Genomic DNA, 22,594 nt, shown 5'->3' with positions numbered 1-22,594 from the left:
CAGTTGTCCTGAATACATAACTTTATTAATAAACCAGCAAGCAAGCATGTAAAGTACAATGCATTATGCCCAGGTTAGGACAACCCTACAGGCATATAAAAACCAAACATACAGTACACCACATTACCCTTGTAGAGGTGGGCTGCAGCAGGATTGCCAACGGTTGTAAACAGAAAGAATGAGAGAAAAAGCTGACAAGAGTTTATTTCCCTTTTTGTTTGTCTATTCCACTTGCTTTGGCAATGTAAACACATCTAAAGCCAATTGAATCGCTAGTGAGATACAGACAGAGTGAGAGAAACAGAGAGAGAGAAACAAAGAGAGAGAGAGAGAGAGAAACAGAGAGAGATACAGAGAGAGAGAGAGAGAAACAGAGAGAGAGAGAGAGAAAAGAGAGAGAGAGAGAGAGGAGAGATACAGAGAGAGAGAGAGATGAGGAGAGATGAGAGAGAGAAACAGAGAGAGGAGAGAGAGAGAGAGAGAGAGATACAGTGAGAGAGAGACTAGAAACAAAGAGAGAGAGAAAGCAGAGAGAGGAGAGAAAACAAAAGACAGACAGAGAGAGGGAGTAGATAAAGAGAAGAAACGAGAGGAGAAAGAGAGAGAGAAACAGAGAGAGAGAAGAGAGAGAGAGAGAGAAGAGAGAGAGAGAAACAGAGAGAGAGAGAGAGAGAGAGAGAGAGAGAGAAACAGAGAGAGAGAGAGAGAGAAACAGAGAGAGAGAGAGAGAGAAACAGAGAGAGAAACAGACAGACAGAGAGAGAGAAAGCAGATAACTGCGCCTGTGGGAGGGGTTTGTTGAGGTTGTTACATCCACATCAATAAACACATTCACAAGTGTCCAGCAGAGCAGAGGGGTTGGGGGGGGGGGGGGGGGGGGTCTACTGGTCTGTCTGAGGGCATTTACAGCAGAGAGGAAGAGGAAGAGATGGAAGCAATAGAAGAAAGGGGGCTCCGATGACAAACATAGAGGGTAATGATGTTTTGATGCCTAACCTTTGGGGAGGGATGGATGCATCCATCCGACTTTGGATCCAGTCTGAAGGGACATTGGGTGATAGCACACAGAGAATGCTTTTAACATGGAGGGATACTCTGTTGTCTCAGTGTGGTGCATTAACTCTATAGGTGGCTATGGGTCTGAGGACAGAGAAAGGCATCACTTTAGCAGCATGAACAAACAGAACTGATATGAAAGGCAGTTGTGATGTGTTGTTTTTCTGATTTTGCTCACACACGAGCATGTACACACACACAAACACACGCACGCACACACGCATCCCCATTCACTTCAGCAAGAAAGGCTGATACAAAAAGTCTCGTGCTGATTAAGCTAATGCCCATTGAAAGCCTTTTTTGTAACAAACAAGCTGTGTAATGTACTGAAAGTGAAAAACGTGTGCTAAAATGAAGGACTAGGTAAAGTAGGAACTGACCTGGATACAGCCAAAACGGAACACTTGCTCTGTATCAAAGGGCAGTCATGGGTGGTCTCTATACTTGACTCTGAGCTGGACTTATGATTCCCCACCACAGCATTCATACAGCGTTTAAAAAACACAACACTGTCTCAACATTAAGTGTTGAACGAGACGTGTAAGCTTCCTCTGTATAGGTTTGGTGACGGCGCCACAAACTTCCATGCGTTTCCCTCAGGCTTGGGGCCACTGCCACATACACAACTTGCTATAGAGCACTGGTATATACATACATACATACACAGCGGTACATACTGAAGAGGAATGGGATGATGGGCGGAGAGGGGGGACATAGATGGGGGTGGGGGATGGGACCTGTGCCACATTGGGCTAAAACAGGATCTCGCTGATTGGCTGAGAAACTGACCGATTGATTGATAAATCAAAATTGATTTGTGAGCTTTTTAAGGATGCAATCTTTATATTGATTGATTGATTGATTTTGATTGGTGTGTTGGCTGACTAATTTATTGGGTGATTGATTGGTTGGTTGATTGATTGACAGCTATAGTCTTTGGCGGTGGAGCGACTTGATATACACATATCCAATACGTGATTGATTGATGAAGAGAGGCAGGAGTGTACAGTGTTTTGGCAGCAGGAGGAGGAGTGTAGTCCGTGTTCGCGTCGTTGTGGTCAGTCGGTCCGGTCCTCACAGGCCGAAGTCAAAGGTCAGGTCAGACTTGCCCATCTTCTGTCTATACACCGTGTCAAACTTGTCATTCATAGACACGGTGAAGATGTCCTGCCACAGTCCCACGCGACCTGACAGAAGAAAGAGTCACATGATCATACATCACTTCTGTTTTAGCTATGAATGAGACGAATGGCCGAGAGGAATGGTCAGCAGCCAATATGAATGTTATCATTTTGAAACATTCTTTATTGCATATTGATCAGCTCATAGGCTATCTATGCTTCCTTATGACTCCCAACCGTGTACAGTGAGGTCCATAATCACCCTCGATAGAGATGAGCAAAAAATACAAATAAATAATACAAATACGGAGCTATACTGTACGCTACACTTTGGTGGGGAAATTATATTATTTTATAGTAATACAATTGCTCAGAGAAAGAGATTTTGTTTAACAAGTTATATTGAGCAAAATAGCCCCATAACGTCAAAGATCCACCACCATATTTTACAGTAGGTCATCAAATCAAAAAGAGAAAGATAATTACACAAGGAATAGATACACAACGATTAACAAAAACTTTGCTATATTCACAGGGTACCAGTACCGGGTCGCTGCGCAGGGGTACGAGGTAATGGAGTTAGATATGTGCATACGGTGCATTCGGGAAGTATTCAGGCCCCTTTGACCTTTCCCACATTTTGACACGTTACAGCCTTATTCGAAAATTGATTAAATAAAACAATTGTCCTCATCAATCTACACACAATACCCCATAATGACAAAAACATGTTTTTAGAAATGTATGCACATTTCTTAATAAAATAAAATGAAAAACATAAGTATTTACATAAGTATTCAGACCCTTTGCTTTGAGACTCGAAACATGGCAGCCCGCTTGGACTTTGCCAAAAGGCACCTAAAGATTCTCTGGTCTGATGAAACCAAGATTGAACTCTTTGGCCTGAATGCCAAGCATCACGTCCTGGAGGAAACCTGGCACCATCCCTACAGTGAAGCATGGTGGAGGAAGCATCATGCTGTGGGGATGTTTTTCAGCAGCAGGGACTAGGAGACTAGTCAGGATCGAGGGAAAGATGAATGGAGCAAAGTACAGAGAGATCCTTGATGAAAACCTGCTCCAACAGAACAGAGGGCGGTCTATTTGTTCGCTCATTAGGAGGCTACCTCGCCTGCCTCTTTTTCCGAAGCCCGGTGATTAGGGCCTGGTCCGGAGTGAGCAGAATATCTAGAGCTTCCGACTCGTTAATGTAGTGCCATCTCATAAATCTAGGTAAGGGGATCGTTCCTGCTTATGCACTCTTATTTCGACGCCAAACCCACCACTGGTGTGCGTGACCAAGGCACTCTATTTTCATATCATCTGACCATAGCACCGGTTCCAATCCAAGTGCCATGGACCGTTTTAGCAAACTCCAGGAATTGACATTTGTTGAATAACATGAAAATATAGTGCCTTGGTCACTCACACCAGTGGTGGGTTTGGCGTCGAAATAAGGGTGAAAAAGCAGAAAAGAACCCCATACCTACTGTAAAATATGGTGGTGGATCTTTGATGTTATGGGGCTATTTTGCTTCCACTGGTGCTGGGGCCTTTCTTAAGGTCAACGACATCATGAACTTTACTGAGTATCAGGACATTTTTGCCAAAAACCTGGCTGCCTCTGCCAGCAGTCTGAAACTTAGTTGACCTTCCAGCAAGACAATAACACCAAGAACACATCAAAATCCACAAAGAAATGGTTAACTGACCGCAAAAATCAACATTTTTCAATGGCCATCTCAGTCATATGTATTTGAACCCCATTGAAAACCTGTGGTTTGAATTGAAGAGGCACAGACGATGGATATCAAGGATCTGGAAAAATGTTGTATGGAGGAATGGTCTAAGATCACGCCAAATGTGTTCTCCAATCAATAAAACATTTCAGAAAAAGGCTCAGTGCCGTTATCCTCACAAGGTGAAGTATTAAAAAGGTATTGAAAACATTGTGAGATAAAAAAAATATTACTTGTTAAACTAAATCTCTTTCTCTGAGAAATTGTATTAGAATAAAAGTATATAATTTTTAGAGCATACAATATGGGGCGGCAGGTTGCCTAGTGGTGGGCCAATAACCGAAAGGTTGCTAAATCAAATCCCCGAGTTGACAAGGTAAAAATCTGTCGTTCTGCACCTGAACAAGGCAGTTAACTCACCGTTCCTAGGCCGTCGTTGTAAATAAGAATTTGTTCTTAGCTGACTTGCCTACTTAAATAAAGGTTAAATAATATTTTTTTTAAATATAGCTCAGTATTTTGTATTATTTATTTGCTACAGTCTTTTTTGCTCATCTATCAACAACGCCAATCATTTTGGGCCTATGTATGTATGTCTACAGATACGGACTCACCTGTCCTCCAGTAGTGTGTATGGGAATGTGTGTTTATGGCCCTAATAGCTCAGAGCTGTGTGTTAGACCAGCACCAGGCCAGAGGCTAGGGGTCCTGCACTAAAAGAAACAGAACATGGAGAAAACAAGACAAATCTGACAACAAATCATAAGAAAAAAACAACATAACAAAAATCTACAATGATCAACATGAAAAATGAAATCATAATTATATTAAAACGACATTCATAAATCATAATGCCAGAAAAAGTACAACAAATGTGAACGAATTTCCAAACTGAACGGTAAGGTGCAACTCCTTGTGCCAGAAATCACTGAGCTGTAATTACTATGTTTAACCACAGGGCGGCGTTGCAGAGCAGAAATAGGAGTGAATGGAATGCAATATTCCCTATTCCTTTGATGGTTTATGTTACTGCTGGGGTATGTACATCTGAGTCATGATATGTGGTTTGCTACAATAAAGCTCAAGTTACTCTCTGCCCCTAACAGACCAAGGATCAGACTTCTGCAACCCAGTGCTAACCTTCACCATTATGAGCCAAACAACTAAACTGGCCCTGGATCATTGCTTAAAGATATAGACTACACACAAACACACATTATGTAACTGTTCTACATAGCCTACATACAAATCTGGTATAGGTTGACTCATCCTCAGCCGGCCGAGACATACGCTCCCTCAGGGTTAGCAGAGCTATAAAGCCATATGAACATATTCTATATGCCTTGAAGAGTGTGCGTGCATCCGTATGCATACAGCAACGGATAACATTCCAGCTGGCTGTATTTTGGTGTACGGCTGAGGCTCACATATTGCGTTCTGATATGCTCTTTGTCTCTCTCTGTCATTCTCTCCCTCTGTTCCCCCTCTTCTATCCGAGTGCACCATATCATGCACTGCAAGCATGCTTGTGTCTAGGCTTGTGAGTGTCTAATAATAGCCTAAACAATGTATATGATGCAAGCAGCGAAGCTATGAATGGGGCTAGAGGGAGTACAGTGTGTGTGTGTGTGTGTGTGTGTGTGTGTGTGTGTGTGTGTAAAGGTTGGAGTTTGCATACAGTACACACGTTAGGTTACTGTCCCTCTTGGCACACAGCCTTCACCCCTTCCATTTACTTTACGGCACAAAACACGCACTGCTTCAGTAACCCTACAGAGCTCTTTACTTTCTCAACTCTGTCGTCGGGAGATATTGGGAAATCTCTGCCTCCGTAACGATCATTCCTTGGCTTATCTTTAGTGTCTGTCTACCCCTCACTTCTGTTTTCTTATCTTCCTTTCCTCTATGCCTTTATCACTCTCTTTCTCTTCCTCGCTCTCTACCTCTGTCCTTCCCTTTCCCGTCCTCTCACTCCTCCAAATCTCTTGCTCCATCTTTCTCCCTCCCTCCCTTCCTTCTCTCCCTACCCCCTCTATTTCTCTACCGCCCTTTCTCCCCCATCCCTCCCCCCTGCGGATGGAGAGGACCTCACCCCTGCAGATAGAGAGGGCCTCTGAGTTGCAGCACTGCTCTATGAGCTGGTTGCAGCTCTCCACCATGGTCTCCAGTTGGGCCTTGTCACACGAGACACCCAGGAACCTCGCCAGCTTCCCCACCAACGTCCCCAGGTCCTGGAGAGAGAGGAGAAGAAGAGAGAGAGAGGGGGAGAGAAGAGAGGGGGAGAGAAGAGAGATAGAGAGATAGAGAAGAGAGATAGAGGGGGAGAGAAGAGAGATAGAGGAGAAGAGAAGAAGAAGAGAGAGAAGGCGAGTAGGAGAGGAGAAGAAGAGAGAGAGAGGGGGAGAGGAGAGAGATAGAAAGGAGAGGAGAGGAGAGGAAAACGAGTCAAAGACAGAAGAGAAATTCAAATAAAATAGTAATTATATTTAGTCACCTCCAAAATGATTGGCAAATTACATGCATGTTACCTCATTTTTACACCCCAGTGAAACAGGAAGCCATGGAAGGCCACAATACAGTTCCTTAAAGGGGCAATCCGCAGTTGTTACATCCATTTTTGGACTTCTGAATTCATTATACAGTGAGGGGAAAAAGTATTTGATCCCCTGCTGATTTTGTACGTTTGCCGACTGACAAAGAAATGATCAGTCTATAATTTTATTGGTAGGTTTATTTGAACAGTGAGAGACAGAATAACAACAACAAAAATCCAGAAAAACGCATGTCAAAAATGTTATACATTTATTTGCATTTTAATGAGGGAAATAAGTATTTGACCCCCTCTCAATCAGAAAGATTTCTGGCTCCCAGGTGTCTTTTATACAGGTAATGAGCTGAGATTAGGAGCACACTCTTAAAGGGAGTGCTCCTAATCTCAGCTTGTTACCTGTATAAAAGACACCTGTCCACAGAAGCAATCAATTAATCAATTAGATTCCAAACTCTCCACCATGGCCAAGACCAAAGAGCTCTCCAAGGATGTCAGGGACAAAATTGTAGACCTACACAAGGCTGGAATGGGCTACAAGACCATCGCCAAGCAGCTTGGTGAGAAGGTGACAACAGAAACAGAACAGAAACACAAAAGAACTGTCAATATCCCTCGGCCTGGGGCTCCATGCACGATCTCACCTCGTGGAGTTGCAATGATCATGAGAACGGTGAGGAATCAGCCCAGAACTACACGGGAGGATCTTGTCAATGATCTCAAGGCAGCTGGGACCATAGTCACCAAGAAAACAATTGGTAACACATTACGCCGTGAAGGACTGAAATCCTGCAGCGCCCGCAAGGTCCCCCTGCTCAAGAAAGCACATATACATGCCCGTCTGAAGTTTACCAATGAACATCTGAATGATTCAGAGGACAACTGGGTGAAAGTGTTGTGGTCAGATGAGACCAAAATGGAGTTCTTTGGCATCAACTCAACGTGTTAGGAGGAGGAGGAATGCTGCCTATGACCCCAAGAATACCATCCCCACCGTCAAACATGGAGGTGGAAACATTATGCTTTGGGGGTGTTTTTCTGCTAAGGGGACAGGACAACTTCACCGCATCAAAGGGACGATGGACAGGGCCATGTACTGTCAAATCTTGGGTGAGAACCTCCTTCCCTCAGCCAGGCATTGAAAATGTGTCGTGGATGGGTATTCCAGCATGACAATGACCCAAAACACACAGCCAAGGCAACAAAAGAGGGGCTCAAGAAGAAGCACATTAAGGTCCTGGAGTGGCCTAGCCAGTCTCCAGACCTTAATCCCATAGAACATCTGTGGAGGGAGCTGAAGGTTCGAGTTAACAAACGTCAGCCTCGAAACCTTAATGACTTGGAGAAGATCTGCAATGAGGAGTGGGACAAAATCCCTCCTGAGATGTGTGCAAACCTGGTGGCCAACTACAAGAAACCTCTGTGATTGCCAACAAGGGTTTTGCCACCAAGTACTAAGTCATGTTTTGCAGAGGGGTCAAATACTTATTTCCCTCATTAAAATGCAAATCATTTAATAACATTTTTGACATGCATTTTCTTGATTTTTTTGTTGTTATTCTGTCTCTCACTGTTCAAATAAACCTACCATTAAAATTATAGACGGATCATTTCTTTGTCAGTGGGCAAACGTACAAAATCAGCAGGGGATCAAATACTTTTTTCCCTCACTGCATGTACCCGTTGATTATTGAAGAATATAACTTATAAATGCCTCATGATCTTAGTTCAACTGTCGTACACCATCAGCAAACAATATATAAACTTGTTTTACTCAGTTTGTAAACAAATACAATTTAAACAAACGCTATATAGCTTCAAAACATGATTCCTTGCATCCGAAGCCTGGTCTATGAATTTGAGAGCGGTTACATTTCTCCAGCCCCATCCCTCAGCTTTTTACCAAAACCAGGGGTGGGGAGAAGCTTTGTTATTGTATCTACTGCTGATTGAGCTTTAAGCTGAGACTAAATTAAAAAAAGTCAAAAAAATATATTTAGGGGTGCCAATATTTTTGACACCTACGTATTTATTTCAGAAAACATATTACTATTATTAAAATCTATTTCTCTGAGCAATATAAAATAATAACAGTTTTGTATAAAACAATTACAATGTTTGAGTATTCAATATTGCACAGTATTTCTATTATTTAATTAATACAGTATTCTTTTTGCTCATCTTTATCAAGAGTGGCAATAATTTATGAGATGACTGTACCAAATGATCTCTTTTTCTTATCACTCCCAAATGACCTATGAACTAGAGTTTGATAATGCCTTAATAATCTGCATAAGACGGGTTGCAGTACTTTCTATTCCACACACAACCCAGTCACACCACATAGACAAGGTAGTTGGGCTGTATTTATAGGGGGAAGTGGGGGAAGTTGAGCCAAAAGGGTATGGTTTTCTTGTTTCTAGGAAACCATACACAAAATGTATCATTTGACAAAATATACTGAACAAAAATATAAGGCATTATTGCTTGGATATGAGGTAACAGTGGTAAAAACTACAAAGTGTTTGTTAGGTGTTAAGCCTGTGTTAAAATATGCTTAAAGTGATTAAAAGACAAAAAGCGATTGTGTTGAATTGTGTTTGGGAAATAAAGATAGACATGGTTTTAAAAAGGTAGTGGTAATATTTTAATTCAGCACAGAAATGTGTAGCTGGCTTAATTCACCCCATCCCGCTTGTCCAAAACAAGAGGTCTCTGTTGGCACATCTTACCCCGGGTATGAGGTAAGTTGAGCCAAGAGCCCACTTTTTTTGGACAAGCTATGTTTTCAAAACTGTAATGTTTACATGTATTCTGATTATTTCCAGGGATACACAACATCCTGAAATCTATGTAGAAATCTTTGTTAGAAAGAATACTACATTTCCCTTGACGGAGTGATGCTGAATGTAAAAAGCGGCTCAACTTACTCCACTCTCCCCTACATCTCAGACAGAGTGGGGGTTGAACTCTGACTCCGAACATCTGATTATGTCATCTAAGACACGTGTACAGATCCTTCTATGCGTTATCTAGCGGTTATACATTGGAGTTTCATTGCCTTGTTATAAAGAGGCTGAATTTCTGTCTGTCTATGTGGACGGTTATAAACTTCGACCAGAGTTCCTTTTTTCTTTCTATAGAAACAGATGTCTTATCCTTATATAACACACTTGCTCAGCGAATACCCTTGCCATACATGTTACGTTTTTTTCTCAGTTGTGTACAAGCCATTTTTGGATCTGTGTTGAAACGTATCTACAGCAGAACAGAAATGATCAAATGCTCAAATACTTTTACAGAAATTCTGATCATTTTCTTGCCTTGTATTTCTTAGACCAACTTTTGTCATCAGTGAATACAAAAGTCACTTAAGTTTTGTTCATAGAATATAACGCATTGTTTTCGTCAGAAGAGAAACGTGTGCAATTGCGTTCACTGTTTCTAGCAATCAGTAAATACTACTGCAAAACATTCTAAATCATCCCATCAGTATCATGCCATGTACAATATATGGAAAGATCTAGGAAATGGGGACTGTCTAATTGCCAAAATATTATGGACATGCAGAGATGCAGAGCATGAAGTTGGGTTACCCATAAGTCATCATCTTCAACATTGTGAACTTTGATAGAGCTTTGCTATGGTGGTGATTGAGGCCTATACATTCATAGCCGCACCATTGTATTCACCTTTTTTATTTGTATTTATTTCTTTACCCCTTTTTCTCCCCAATTTCGTGATATTCAATTGGTAGTTACAGTCTTGTCTCGTCGCTGCAACTCCCCTTCGGACTCGGGAGAGGTGAAGGTCGAGAGCCATGCGTCCTCCGAAACACAACCCTGCCAAGCTGCACTGCTCGCTTAACCCGGAAGCCAGTCGCACCAACGTGTCGGAGGAAACTTGCGGATAGTGTTTCTGCGCACCAATGGAAAATCTATATAGCAATGAGCAAACTAGCCTTTGTATTGAATACATGGAACTGCATTGTGATGATACCGATGAATGTGCTTTTTTTTTTAAAATCAGGAACAATATTTGTGTATGAAATTGTTTGGTGTAATATGCATAAAAGGAGAGTAAAAGCCCAGAATCTGCACCTTTGGATAGTTGTACTTCCTTTTTAGTGACTGCAAAGATTTTTATTAGACAGACTAACTTCCTGTTTTGTCTGCTTGGACTCAAGTTTGGTTGTGTTAATTTTTTTTGCAGGCAGTCATGTTCTTTTGATCAATCTGAAATTTTGACAGTATAATATCATTTAGATGAATGGATTTATGTTTTGAGACGGCATTTACTGTTTTGCCAAAGGCCACAGAGATCTCTTTTGAACTCTATTTTGTAAGTCGACAAAATTGTTAAAAAAAAATTCAAAAATGCTTGTACGCGATTGAGAAAAACTGTAACCTGTTTGGTTTCCAAGAAGGGTAGGCTACATGAGCTACTTTCCCCCAACAGTGTCAATGCTGTAACTATGCAGTGATAGTCACTTTGAGTGATAGTGAATAAGATCACGTCCTGGAAGGCTTGCTAGTGTATATACTGTATAAAATGTTCATGTTTGCAAATGATCCCTAATAAGAACACGCTGTGTGTCTGTGTGTGTGTTGTGTGTGAGCCCGCATGTGTGTGTGTTTCCGTGCAATGCAGCCCTGCAGGGACCTTTGGAACAGCAAACAACACTATTGATTTGTCCCCATTCTTCCCCAGTGAGAGTACAGTTACAGTTATGTTCCATACACCGGAACTATGGTTGCCACGTAGCTCTGAGGGTGGTACGATTATCATAGGGGTTAGGTGGTATGGGTAAAGTTAGAGTGACATTGGGGATAGGATAGAGCAGGACCACTTAAAGTAGGGCCAAACGGCCTGCTAGAGGCTTCCAGAATGATCTTATGTATAATGGTGGGTTTTTGCGGCTCACTAATCACTGTACCTCTACGATAGAGGGTGGAGGTTCAGGTAAGGTTTGGTTTTAGTTAGATATATGGTAGACAGTAGATATAGACGAGTGACGGAGGGAGAGAGAGAGAGAGAGAGAGAGAGAGAGAGAGAGAGGAAGGGAGGGAAAGAGTTTTTTTTACCTTGTACATGTCTTCATATTTCAGGAAGAGGACGTTTGAGTCCATGCGATGCTCCCAGAACTCCTGTACATGCTCAAACCAGGAACCATATCCCACTATGAGACAGAGAGAAAAAGAAGGGGAGAGAGAGAGACATAGGTGGAGAGAGTTTAGTGACTTTCCCCAGGTGACTCGGCTTTCTCTTCCCTCTTCACACAACCTGGCCTGATCAGTTACTTAATAACTAAATAATACCACCCATTCCTCTCAGTCCCAATTAAGAAAAGTAGTCCTGTGTAGACAGACGACACAAGATGAATAGTGACACACCTGGGCGGGTGAACCCTGAACTCTGACACTCACGCTTGTCGTTCATGAAGCGTCTGCAGAACTCCTGGAAGGTTCCGCGGTAGCTCATAGTTCTGAGGGAGCGGTGGAACTGGTAGTAAGACACCACAAGATCTTTAGGGTTCCTCGCCATGTAGATCACCTACAGGAGAACCGCATAGAACCACAGACTATTAGGATTGAATACATGGAAACATTATACAAACCAATTGAAGTGTACTCTAACCTTGGACTCTCCATTGTGCATGGCTGTAGGCAGGAAGCGGTAGGGCAAGTGGCTTTTGATCAGACGAGGAGACGTCAACTCCTGTGAAAACATAGAGGAATCGTCATCATGACATTGGGAACAGAGACGGTATGAAACAAGGAGCAGAAAAACAACTAATCCATTTATTGCTTTGCATTGAAATATGGTGCTGGATGTTGCGTTTTGGTTAACTGTACCTGTCTGTTTTACAAGCAAGTGATTCAGGATCAGGAAGTAATAATACTCAGTGCTATAGGCCTACCTGTATGATGTATAGGGCAGGCTGAGGGTACTCCAGAACAGTAGTAATACTCAGTACTGTAGGCCTACCTGTAGGATGTCTAGGTTAGACTGAGGGTACTCCTGAACAGCAGTAATACTCAGTACTGTAGGCCTTCCTGTATGATGTCTAGGCCAGACTGAGAGTACTCCAGAACAGTAGTAATATTCAGTAGTGTAGGCCTATCTGTATGATGTCTAGGTTAGACTGAGGGTACTCCAGAACAGTAGTAATACTCAGTACCGTAGGTCTACCTGTAGGATGTCTAGGTCAGGTTGAGGGTACTCCAGAACAGTAGTAATACTCAGTACTGTAGGCCTACCTGTATGATGTCTAGGCCAGGTTGAGGGTACTTGTTACGTTCCCCAGTTTCTGTGTTGTGGGTTTGTATGTGTGTATTTCAGGAAATGGCTTCCTGGATTCTAAGCAGCTGATTGGTTGGCCCCGTCGATGATTGGAGCTCTGAACCCTCCCTCTCGTCAGGGGAAACAGCTGTTTTCAATTACCAACTCCTTCTCCAGCTGGATAAAAGCCAGTGTTCCTTTGTCAGGAAGAGAGAGCTTCTTTGATGTACTGTGTTGGTTGTTGCACAGTGACAGTTTTGTTGAAAGTATTTTGTAGCTGCTACTTCTGAGGTATGTGTATGCAAATCTCAGTGTTTTTGTTTATTTAAATTGTTATTCTGTTTTATTTGTTCCCGAAGGGGAAGGCACCTTGAGTGTTCAGGCAAGAGGCCTGATGGCGTACATATACCTGTAGTATTTACTGTCTATGCACACTAGGTAAGAACTGGGTGCCCCCCCCCCCCCGTATTTTGGTTAGCGCGCCAGGTGGTGCTAAGAATAGGTAACCAGTGGGTAGGTAGGAGAGGGTGGACTTTAACTTTAACTTTCTTTGCTTTGGTTCTCTCCAGCCCCTTTCACCCACTTTACCGTGTGAAGGAAGAAAAAAATCCCTGTAAATGTTAATATTCTCTGCTTCTGTCATCCTTCCCTGCACCTACAATCACATACCTCTTTCACTCCACGGTGAGTTGAGGTGTAGCAGGGTGTTGCGTACACCTCTTGGAGGGAACGCAACAGTACTCCAGAACAGTAGTAAAACTCAGTGCTGTAGGCCTACCTGTATGATGTCTAGGCCAGACTGAGGGTACTACACAACAGTAGTAATACTCAGTACTGTAGGTCTACCTCAATGATGTATAGCGCAGGCTGAGGGTACTCCAGAACAGCAGTAATACTCAGTACTGTAAGCCTACCTGTATGATGTCTAGGCCAGACTGAGGGTACTACAGAACAGTAGTAATACTCCGTACTGTAGGTCTACCTCAATGATGTATAGCGCAGGCTGAGGGTACTCCAGAACAGCAGTAATACTCAGTGCTGTAGGCCTACCTGTATGATGTCTAGGCCAGACTGAGGGTACTACACAACACTAGTAATACTCAGTACTGTAGGCCTACCTCAATGATGTCTAGCCCAGGCTGAGGGTACTCCAGAACAGTAGTAATACTCAGTACTGTAGGTCTACCTGTATGATGTCTAGGTTAGACTGAGGGTACTCCAGAACAGCAGTAATACTCAGTACTGTAGGTCTACCTGTATGATGTCTAGCCCAGGCTGAGGGTACTCCAGAACAGGAAGCTGCTCATCGATGTTCATCAGACCAATCTCATCTGGGTCCGCCCCCTGACTCACCAGATACACCACCTCCTGAAGGAGACTGGTACCTGGGGGAGTGGGGGTAGAGAGAATCAATATGAAAAGGTAAATGGGTAGTCGTTTGTCTAAATGTAAAATGACACCAATGAGGGAAAAATTCACAGCCCAAACTACACCATTATAGTGCTATGTTTAGCAAACATATCCCAACCTCACACACCAAATGATCTACACAGAACAAAAATATAAATGGAACTGGAGGTCCGAATAGTATTTATGTTCTGGAGAATGTATAAAAGATCGGTGAAGAATCCAGCTACGAACTGGTCCGTTTGGTACAATTTTGTGAAACTCATGAGACAATACGGCCACATTACCATAACGCTGTTTATACAATAGCCTCAGTTATGAGGCTTACATCTAATTGTTGTATGAAATGAATGAGGATGGAACTGTTTGTGAAATTGTGTAATTTGATTTTGGACTGTTCAATGAAGGAAACCATACCACGTGGTTTAACTCTTAGACTATCGATACCGACAGAATAAGAACAAGTCTTTGATATTAATTACTAGTCTGCAGCTAGGAATTCGGTATCATTGAATGTGAAGACCGACAACCGCCGAAACATCTATTCTATAATGACATGAATGAATGTTACTCTGAACTATCCATTCTAACCACGACAGAGAGGGCCGAAACTCTCCAACAGAAACAAACTTTTCAACAGAGATCCCGACGACACACTGAGCGTAAATATATATATATTGATTGCAATTATTCCCGAATGAGTGAGCATTCATGTGCAAAGGATTAGCGTTTCAATTGTTATAATTATCAACTCTGTAGTGTCCCTTATCTTTCGCGCCCTTCTCAGTCCCTCTGTCTAACAAGCCGCCATGCCGGTTTAGCCTACTAGGGCACATTCCCCTATCATTTCTTTGTAACAATATCTACTTTGTTTGTTTGTTATGCATTTCTGTGAGTACTTAGTAAATAAATGATTTTAAGACAATTGATGTATGGATGACTCCTAGTGAAGACTGGGTTCATGCACATAACCAACAATTTACGACATTTGGAATGAGACTAACGTGAGGTAAAGAATATTTCATTAATCAGAAGACTAAGTGATCAGATATTAAAATATCTGAAAGTTATATTAGGAAAATTATAACTTTTGTAATCTGAATATTTTCCTTGGTGCCCCGACTTCCTAGTTAATTACAGTTACATGATTAAGTAGTTTAATCACGTAATAATAATTTGAGAATGTTTGATAGATTAATCAGTTCAGTTTAATAATGCCAAAGACACGACACTGGGAATACAGATAAGCATCTGTTGGTCACAGATACCTTAAAAGGTAGGGCCGTGGATCAGAAAACCAGTCAGTATCGGGTGTGACCACCATTTGCCTCATGCAGCGCAACACATCTCCATCCCATAGAGTTGATCAGGCTGTTAATTGTGGAATGTTGTTCCACTCCTCTTCAATGGCAATGCAAAATTGCTGGATATTGGTGGAAACTGGAACACACTGTCGTACACATCGATCCATAGCATCCCAAAAATGCTCAATGGGTAACGTGTCTGGTGAGCATGCAGGCCATTGACGAACCGGGCCATTTTCAGCTTCCAGGAATTGTGTACAGATCCTTGCGACATTGGGCCGTGCATTATCATGCTGAAACATGAGGTGATGGGGGTGGATGAATGGCACAACCCCACCGACACCATGGGGCACTCTGTTCACAATCAGCAAACCTCTCGCCCACACATCATATGTTGTCTGCGGTTGTGAGGCTGGTTTGAAAGAAATTAGCTTTTTGTGTGTATGGAACATTTCTGTGATCTTTTATTTCAGCTCATGAAACATGGGACCAACACTAAACATGTTGCGTTTATTTTTTGTACAGTTTTATACCGAATGCTAGTTTGGCTATTTTAGCTAGCTAACCTTAGCTAGGACCAAAGCTAGCACAGTATCTGGATCTTTTCCTTTTCCACTGCAGTTTCAGATGAGCAGCACTCAGTGAGTCAGTGTTAAACATGGTGAGAAAGTAGCTAGTGCCCCTAATGGAAGTACCAATGCCAAAGAGGAGAAAAGTGCAGATTTTAATTGCAGAGAATTGTAAATGAATGAATGGCTACATAGCTAGCTAACTACACTGTACATACTATAATGGTCTGGTAATATGTAGTCAGCTGGCTAGCTATACATATTTTGCCAGACAGTAAATAAATCATTTAGCTAATAAATCAGAATCTAATTCATATTAATAAGTTAACCCCATCATTGTTCAGGTCAGCCATTTTTGTCGTATGATAATGGAATTAGGTCAAATGATTATGGCACAGTTCAAAGACAGGCAATAGAGAGTGAGGGAGAGAGCACCACCATGTTGAAGCAGGGAGAGGACGAACAGGTCATCAGGTGAGAATTTAGAATTTGTGTTATAAAGCAGTCTGGTAAAGCACTTTGACCAGCAATTTACATCGCACACAGATTGGAACTATCAGTTCAACTCATCTTGCTGACTAAGCCCAAGTGCTATAACAAAACAGTTGTTGCCTAGATTCTAATTTCATATCGTTGTCATGGCAGGGGACAGAGACAGTCAGTGGAGAGAGCGCGAGAGAGAGAGAGGACTGCCCATGTTGAGGCAGGGAGAGGACGAATAGGTCATCAGGTGAGAATTTGAAATGTAGTGGTGAAGAAACAATGGTGAACACACACATTACAATATTTAAATGTAGTCCTATAAGACATGCCTTGTAGATGTATTATTGTTTACGTTTAATCATATTTTGGCAATAGAAAGGCCCTTCTATTTTGGCAATAGAAAGTAAGACAAGGTTTGTCATGTTTGATGAAGGGGACTGAGCCACAAGTCAGGGACCAGTTGCCTACAGATGACAGTGGCAGAGCCACCGAACAAATAGAAGTTATCGACATCAGTACCAGCACAAAGCCAAATCAACCACATCCCAAGTGTATTGTAATCCAGAAGCGAGCTGACAGTTTTGTCATTTCAAGAGAAGTGGTTTCAAGTTTCCCCTGGCTGCATTACAGTGCTCTTTAAAGGGGGTTTTATGCTTCCACTGCACCAAAGTTATTCTGAATAAGTGGTCACGCTTTGGCAAAAACTCAGACCCTGCCTTTTATTGTCCCCAGCACAAGGTGCACCTGTGTAATTATCATGCTGTTTAATCAGCTTCTTGATATGCCACACCTGTCAGGTGAATGGATTATACTGGCAAAGAAGAAATTCTCACTAACAGGGATGTAAACAAATTGGTGCACAAAATTTGAGAGTATTTGAGAGCAGTATAGTTGTATACCGAATGCTACAATGCTAGTTTGGCTATTTTAGCTAGCTAACCTTAGCTAGGTAGCTAAGCTAGCACCAGGCTTTAGAAATTGGAAGAAGGCTCTTGAAGTTTTCAGCTTATGCTAAAAGAGCTCACAAAAATCAAACCCTGTGGACTCACAGTTATCTACTGCTTTAAGAAGAGGAAGCAAAACATTGTCTACTGAAAATGGAAGGTTCAGTGAAGTTCTTTGCAAGACAGGTTGAGGCCTTAAGAGGTCATGAGGAAGAACATGAAAATCTTTAGGAACTTTTAAAAGGCAGAAGACGACAAAGTCCTTCAGAGCTGGTTAAAGAGGCGCAACCATGATTACACTAGCCCTAAGATACAGAATAAGATTCTTAACTTAATGAGCAATGACATAATTTGAAGAATAGCCAAAATCATCTGATCTCTCCCCTCCCCCCCAACAACACAAAGTTACGCCCTTGGCTGTCGGACAGGCGAACAGTGAGTATTGACTGTCCGCTTGGGTTGTGAGGTTTCCAGATTTTTCATATCGTCATACCATCCTTCTCTCATTCCAGGATTTACGGTATTACCGGATTAGTGCACAAGGGGGCGCCAAAAACGTAAAAACCGTTGGGCATCTGCTACCAAAATGTTAACAAAATTAGAGAATTTCCATGGAGGCTGCTAGCTAAATATGCTTACAAGCAAGAACAAAAATAAACAAATTGCAAATCCAGCTCAAAGTTATACATGCACTACCATTGAAAAGTTTGGGGTGACTTAGAAATGTCCTTTTTGAAAGAAAAGCAAAAAAAATGTTTGTCCATTAAAATATGATGCACAAATTTGGTGCTTTAGTTGCACTTCTCCACTAGGATGAGAATTCATGAACGGGCATTCTATCAGCAGACAGCTCTGATTGATGTCTAGCTCTCTTCTCAGGTACTTTCCTCTGTACTTTTCTCAGGTAAAATTCAAGATTAACTGTAAGCAAAACATTAGGAAATATGTACGGCTACATTATGTCTACGATAAACATTAGAAATGATGACCATGCATCGTTTTTGCAAAAAATACCTTGCTTTTTCGTTGTAAACTCATTTACTTGTGTGGCTGCCATCTGTCGAATGTGTTGCGCTAATATATGTTCTGTTAAGGAAATCTATAGTTGCACGTCCCTGATCACTCTGTTGAAGCAAAAGAACACTGTTGACTTTGAATATAAAATGCAACCCCTGTCAATACTCAGCTACTCCTGCTTTCACCCATTGTGCTATTTACAAACATGACTGGCTCAACTATTCTGGGGAACTATGATAAGCTTCATAATGTAAAATAACGTGACCGATGAAATGAAGAACGTGATCTGCTTTATCTCCTAATGCATTGCACAAGTTGACTACAGGTATTTACTTAAAAAGTAGCTACAAATGGTATTGACTGTATTGAAAAACCACCCAGTGGCTAATTCCAAATACCCCGGTACACGGTATATACGGTATACTGCCCAAGCCTACTGTCCACCTGTGTACAATGTCTTTAAAACTACATATTTTACCAGGACTTGGAAAATCTATCTGATCATTTATTTTCCCCGAAAGCTTTGTGGACATCGGGGAATTGTGCATCTCCCGCCCTTCTCTTTGATGGCCCGAGCCTGTTGGACATGATTGAGGAAGATTCGTGGCTAGGTGCACGTGGAAGGACTGTGGTCTCCCTCAATAGCTCCTGTTTTTTGTCTCTATCTAGTCTTAACTTTCCGATAGTTGATGTTCCACTCTCAAAACCCTATAAATGGTATGTTATTTAAAAAAATAATGTATTTAACCTTTATTTAACTAGGCAAGTCAGTTAAAAACAAATTCTTACAATGACGGCCAAACCCGGACGACACTGGGCCAATTGTGCGCCGCCCTATGATACTCCCAATCCCGGACGGATTTGATACAGCCTGGAATGGAACCAGGGACTGTAGTGACACCTCTTGCACTGATGCAGTGCCTTAGACCACTGCGCCACTCGGGATAAAAAAATGATAGAATGGTTACCTGGAGGAAAATGGGGTAGGGTCATGCTTTTTAATTTCAGTTAAAAGGAGGGTTTAGTCTTTTTTTAAATCTAGTCCAGGGTTGGGTCATGTAATTTGTAATTTATGAAATCTCAATATTTCTGTGTTTTAGAATAAGTTGCATATTAGGCTATATCAATGTATGCCCAATGCTGCGGGCAACATCAAGCGCACCTATAGGCTATTTAGTGTGGTCTCAATCAAATGATCCATAGCCTATAGGCTATGAAGTGCATGCTGGGAGAAGCACAGAGCAAAGTTATATTTCTAAGATACTTTTGTGTGTATATATATATATATATATATATATATATATATATGTATGTGTGTGGACACCCCTTCAAATTAGTGGATTTCGGCTATTTCAGCCACACCTGTTGCTGACAGGTGTATACAACTGAGCAAACAGCTATGCAATCTCCAGAGACAAACATTGGAAGTAGAATGGCCTTCCTGAAGAGCTCATTGACTTTCAACCCAGCACCGTCATAGGATGCCACCTTTCCAACAAGTCAGTTCATCAAATTTCTGCCCTGCTAGAGCTGCCCCGGTCAACTGTAAGTGCAGTTATTGTGAAGTGTAAACATCTAGGAGCAACAACGGCTCAGCCACGAAGTGGTAGGCCACACAAGCTCACAGAACGAGACAGCTGAGTGCTGAAGCGCGTAGCGCGTGAAAATCACACTCACTACCGAGTTCCAAATTGCCTCTTCCCAGAAGAGTGGAGGCTGTTATAGTAGCAAAGGGGGGACCAACTCCATATTAATGCCTGTAATTTTGGAATGAGATGTTCGACAAGCAGGTGTCAACATACTTTTGGTCATGTAGTATATGTAAAATGGAGTAGAATTGCATGAAATGTTTATAAAAGGCCATTTCTTCTTGGACCTGAAAATGCGATGATAGATTCATACAATGCTTTTACTAGAAAGGGGATCTTTCCACCACTACTCTTGTCCACAGTGGTCTGCGAACCCAAAACCTTCTGGTCTTCAGCCCTGTCGCTATCAACATTCCTGTGTTGCCATGTAATGCTTACAAGATTAAGAACAGTTTCTAAAACTGCATATCTAAGACTCTGGTCTGTCCAAGAAGTGAGGGTAAACGTATACATGTTCTCTGCTGTCCACTTTGGTTTAATTATTATTTTGGGTACAGGGGACAGTTGTTTTTTTTTCAAGCGTTCAGGGAGGGTTTAGGTCATATATTTAGCTGGAGGGAGGGCCAGCCATTTGCGTTTCAGAGGTCTGATTCTATCCATGTAACCCTTATTATAAATAACATTCACTCCCTTACAGTGCTAATATTGTAGGGAACAACATCGCTGATCACTGACTGCCAGCCTGCATCTGTTACCAGGCCTAGACAGCACAACAACCCAGACTGCTCCCGCCTCTCTTCTTCTCTCTCCTGCAATTATACTTTACTCCTGCAGATGCAGATATAGGCACTGCTGAAATCCAGTGTGGACAGAGAAGAGACATTTAAAGGAATAATTGCTATATATGTCTCTGAAAGATTTGACTGCCACAATGAACTTGAGGGAAGATGGATATTTATGTCCACCTAGTCACGTGACCAGGAGGACCCACCCGTGGAGCGAGTTCTGCTCCAGCACAGGTTGTCAACACACCAGTGCGTCACGCGCAAGCACAGCGTAGCCCGGTCAGCAGCAGCACAGCACTGCGCAAAGCAGTCTGTATCTGACCGAAAGAGACGGATATAAGCAGTAACCCGAGGCCTGAAAATTCAATACATTGTCTGTGTATCCTCCGGTAACATATGTCAACAGCGAATGGATGCGAAGAGCGCAGGCGTTTAACGTAACTCGAAGGTTCCCATGATAAGTTATTGAGTTCAGCAGCACATAACTCAGAATGAAAAGTCCTTCAATGAGCTGCCATGACTGCCACGAAATCAGACTGTTGTCTATTTGTGAATGTTCCTAACGCAGCCAGGCGATCGCAGCATTTAGCCTGCTGCAGGCTATGTTTGGAGAGGTAAAGATTGACGCACTTCCCTTATAGGCCAGTGCAACTCTGAACACGATGCAATAATAAACTTATAAGGACTCAACTGAAGACATTTGCATTGATTACACACGACACAATATGACGAAAGTAATGTAAAGCAACTATAGACCTACACCTAAGACCCTGCATTCTCTAGTGAGGGTACTGGACTAACATACTGCATAGCATCAACACTTGCCAATATTGTTTACCTGACTTGGGATACGTGACAATCCATATGTCGCTACTTCTGAGGGAGAAGTTGGCGATCTCCTCCATCTTTCCTCTGCAGAAGGGTGGGAGCCGCACTCCATCAAACTCGAAGTATTTGCTCTCAAACTCTATCGGTGTGCTTGGCGTGTCTGCCTCGCTCTCGGCCATCCTCAAAACGGGCACCAAACGACAATATATTTGTAATCAATTGAAAGGTTATAATTACATTTGTTTTGAGAGCGATAATAATTATCGTCTCGAGTCGAGATATATGGTCAGGCTAGGACGTGATAATCCGCGAGCGAAGTACGCATTGACCTTCAGCCAATCACGTCGTAGCAAAGTGATGTAATGCGATGCGCTCATGTGATGCGCGCGCCTCCTCCTCAGCATCAGCACCAGTTCGCTGTTGTGGAGCACGCGCGTGCTCACAAGTGTCTGTAGCCGGAAGAGGAATGCTTTCAAGCATAGGCTACATGAAGCATTCAAGCTGATGCAGGTAGTTGTTCTTGGCATTTAAAATCAAGAGATTATTATAATACATTTTACGTCAATGGCCTTCTTCATTAGCCTATGTAATGGTCCCTTGTTTGATCTGGGTAGACTACCCAAGTGAGCCGACACCCGTAAAACGCTGCAAAGCCACCCGCGCTTCAGTCTCCTCCTGAATTTATCTGCGCGAATACACAACACTTCACGGTATCTCAAGTTTTATCGTAGAAAAACTGAGTCGGATGCACAGATAGCGACAATAGCTACAAATCATACCAAGCAAACAGTTTGAAGCACACTTATCCAATCTTCCACAAAAAAGTTTACCAAATCGTTTATTTAATTTTCGGGCCTTATCAAAAATGACTTTGATATCACGAGTAGAGTGAGGCTGCAACGGTCGGCCATATTGGAACTCC

At 42.2% G+C, this 22,594-nt stretch overlaps 1 protein-coding gene across 3 annotated transcripts; it reads right to left on the bottom strand.

Annotated features, from left to right (window-relative positions):
* Positions 1 to 697: 697 nt before the first annotated feature.
* Positions 698 to 22,228, bottom strand: sult4a1 (sulfotransferase family 4A, member 1). Of its 3 annotated transcripts, XR_003873063.1 has the most exons (8): positions 21,683 to 22,228; positions 14,001 to 14,131; positions 12,102 to 12,182; positions 11,891 to 12,017; positions 11,549 to 11,643; positions 6,009 to 6,147; positions 4,531 to 4,624; positions 2,161 to 2,243 (listed from the first exon to the last, which is right to left on the bottom strand). XR_003873063.1 is itself a non-coding variant. In XM_029742409.1 (7 exons), the coding sequence occupies exons 1-7, from the start codon at positions 21,849 to 21,851 to the stop codon at positions 2,131 to 2,133; spliced, it is 855 nt and encodes a 284-aa protein (XP_029598269.1). In that variant the 5' UTR covers positions 21,852 to 22,220; the 3' UTR covers positions 698 to 2,130. The 3 variants fall into 3 exon arrangements, 2 of the variants coding, with proteins under 2 accessions (XP_029598269.1, XP_029598271.1); XM_029742409.1 differs by lacking the exon at positions 4,531 to 4,624 and having other exon boundaries at positions 698 to 2,243; positions 21,683 to 22,220; XM_029742411.1 differs by lacking the exon at positions 2,161 to 2,243 and having other exon boundaries at positions 4,537 to 4,629; positions 21,683 to 22,227.
* Between the last annotated feature and the right edge of the window lie 366 nt (positions 22,229 to 22,594).

The sequence above is a fragment of the Salmo trutta genome, chromosome 40 (assembly GCF_901001165.1).
Source record: "Salmo trutta chromosome 40, fSalTru1.1, whole genome shotgun sequence".
NCBI classification, from domain to species: Eukaryota; Metazoa; Chordata; class Actinopteri; order Salmoniformes; family Salmonidae; genus Salmo; species Salmo trutta.
Note: the sequence above shows the minus strand (reverse complement) of the source record. Positions and strands in the feature narration are given on the sequence as shown.

Excerpts from the sequence above, each read along its gene's own strand:
- sult4a1 (XM_029742409.1), bottom strand. The coding sequence starts at position 21,851 with ATGGCCGAGAGCGAGGCAGACACGCCAAGCACACCGATAGAGTTTGAG. Across the intron at positions 14,132-21,682 it reads TGTCACGTATCCCAAGTCAG|GTACCAGTCTCCTTCAGGAG; the intron begins GTAAACAATATT and ends CCACTCCCCCAG. Across the intron at positions 11,644-11,890 it reads ACGCTTCATGAACGACAAGC|TGGGATATGGTTCCTGGTTT; the intron begins GTGAGTGTCAGA and ends TCTGTCTCATAG.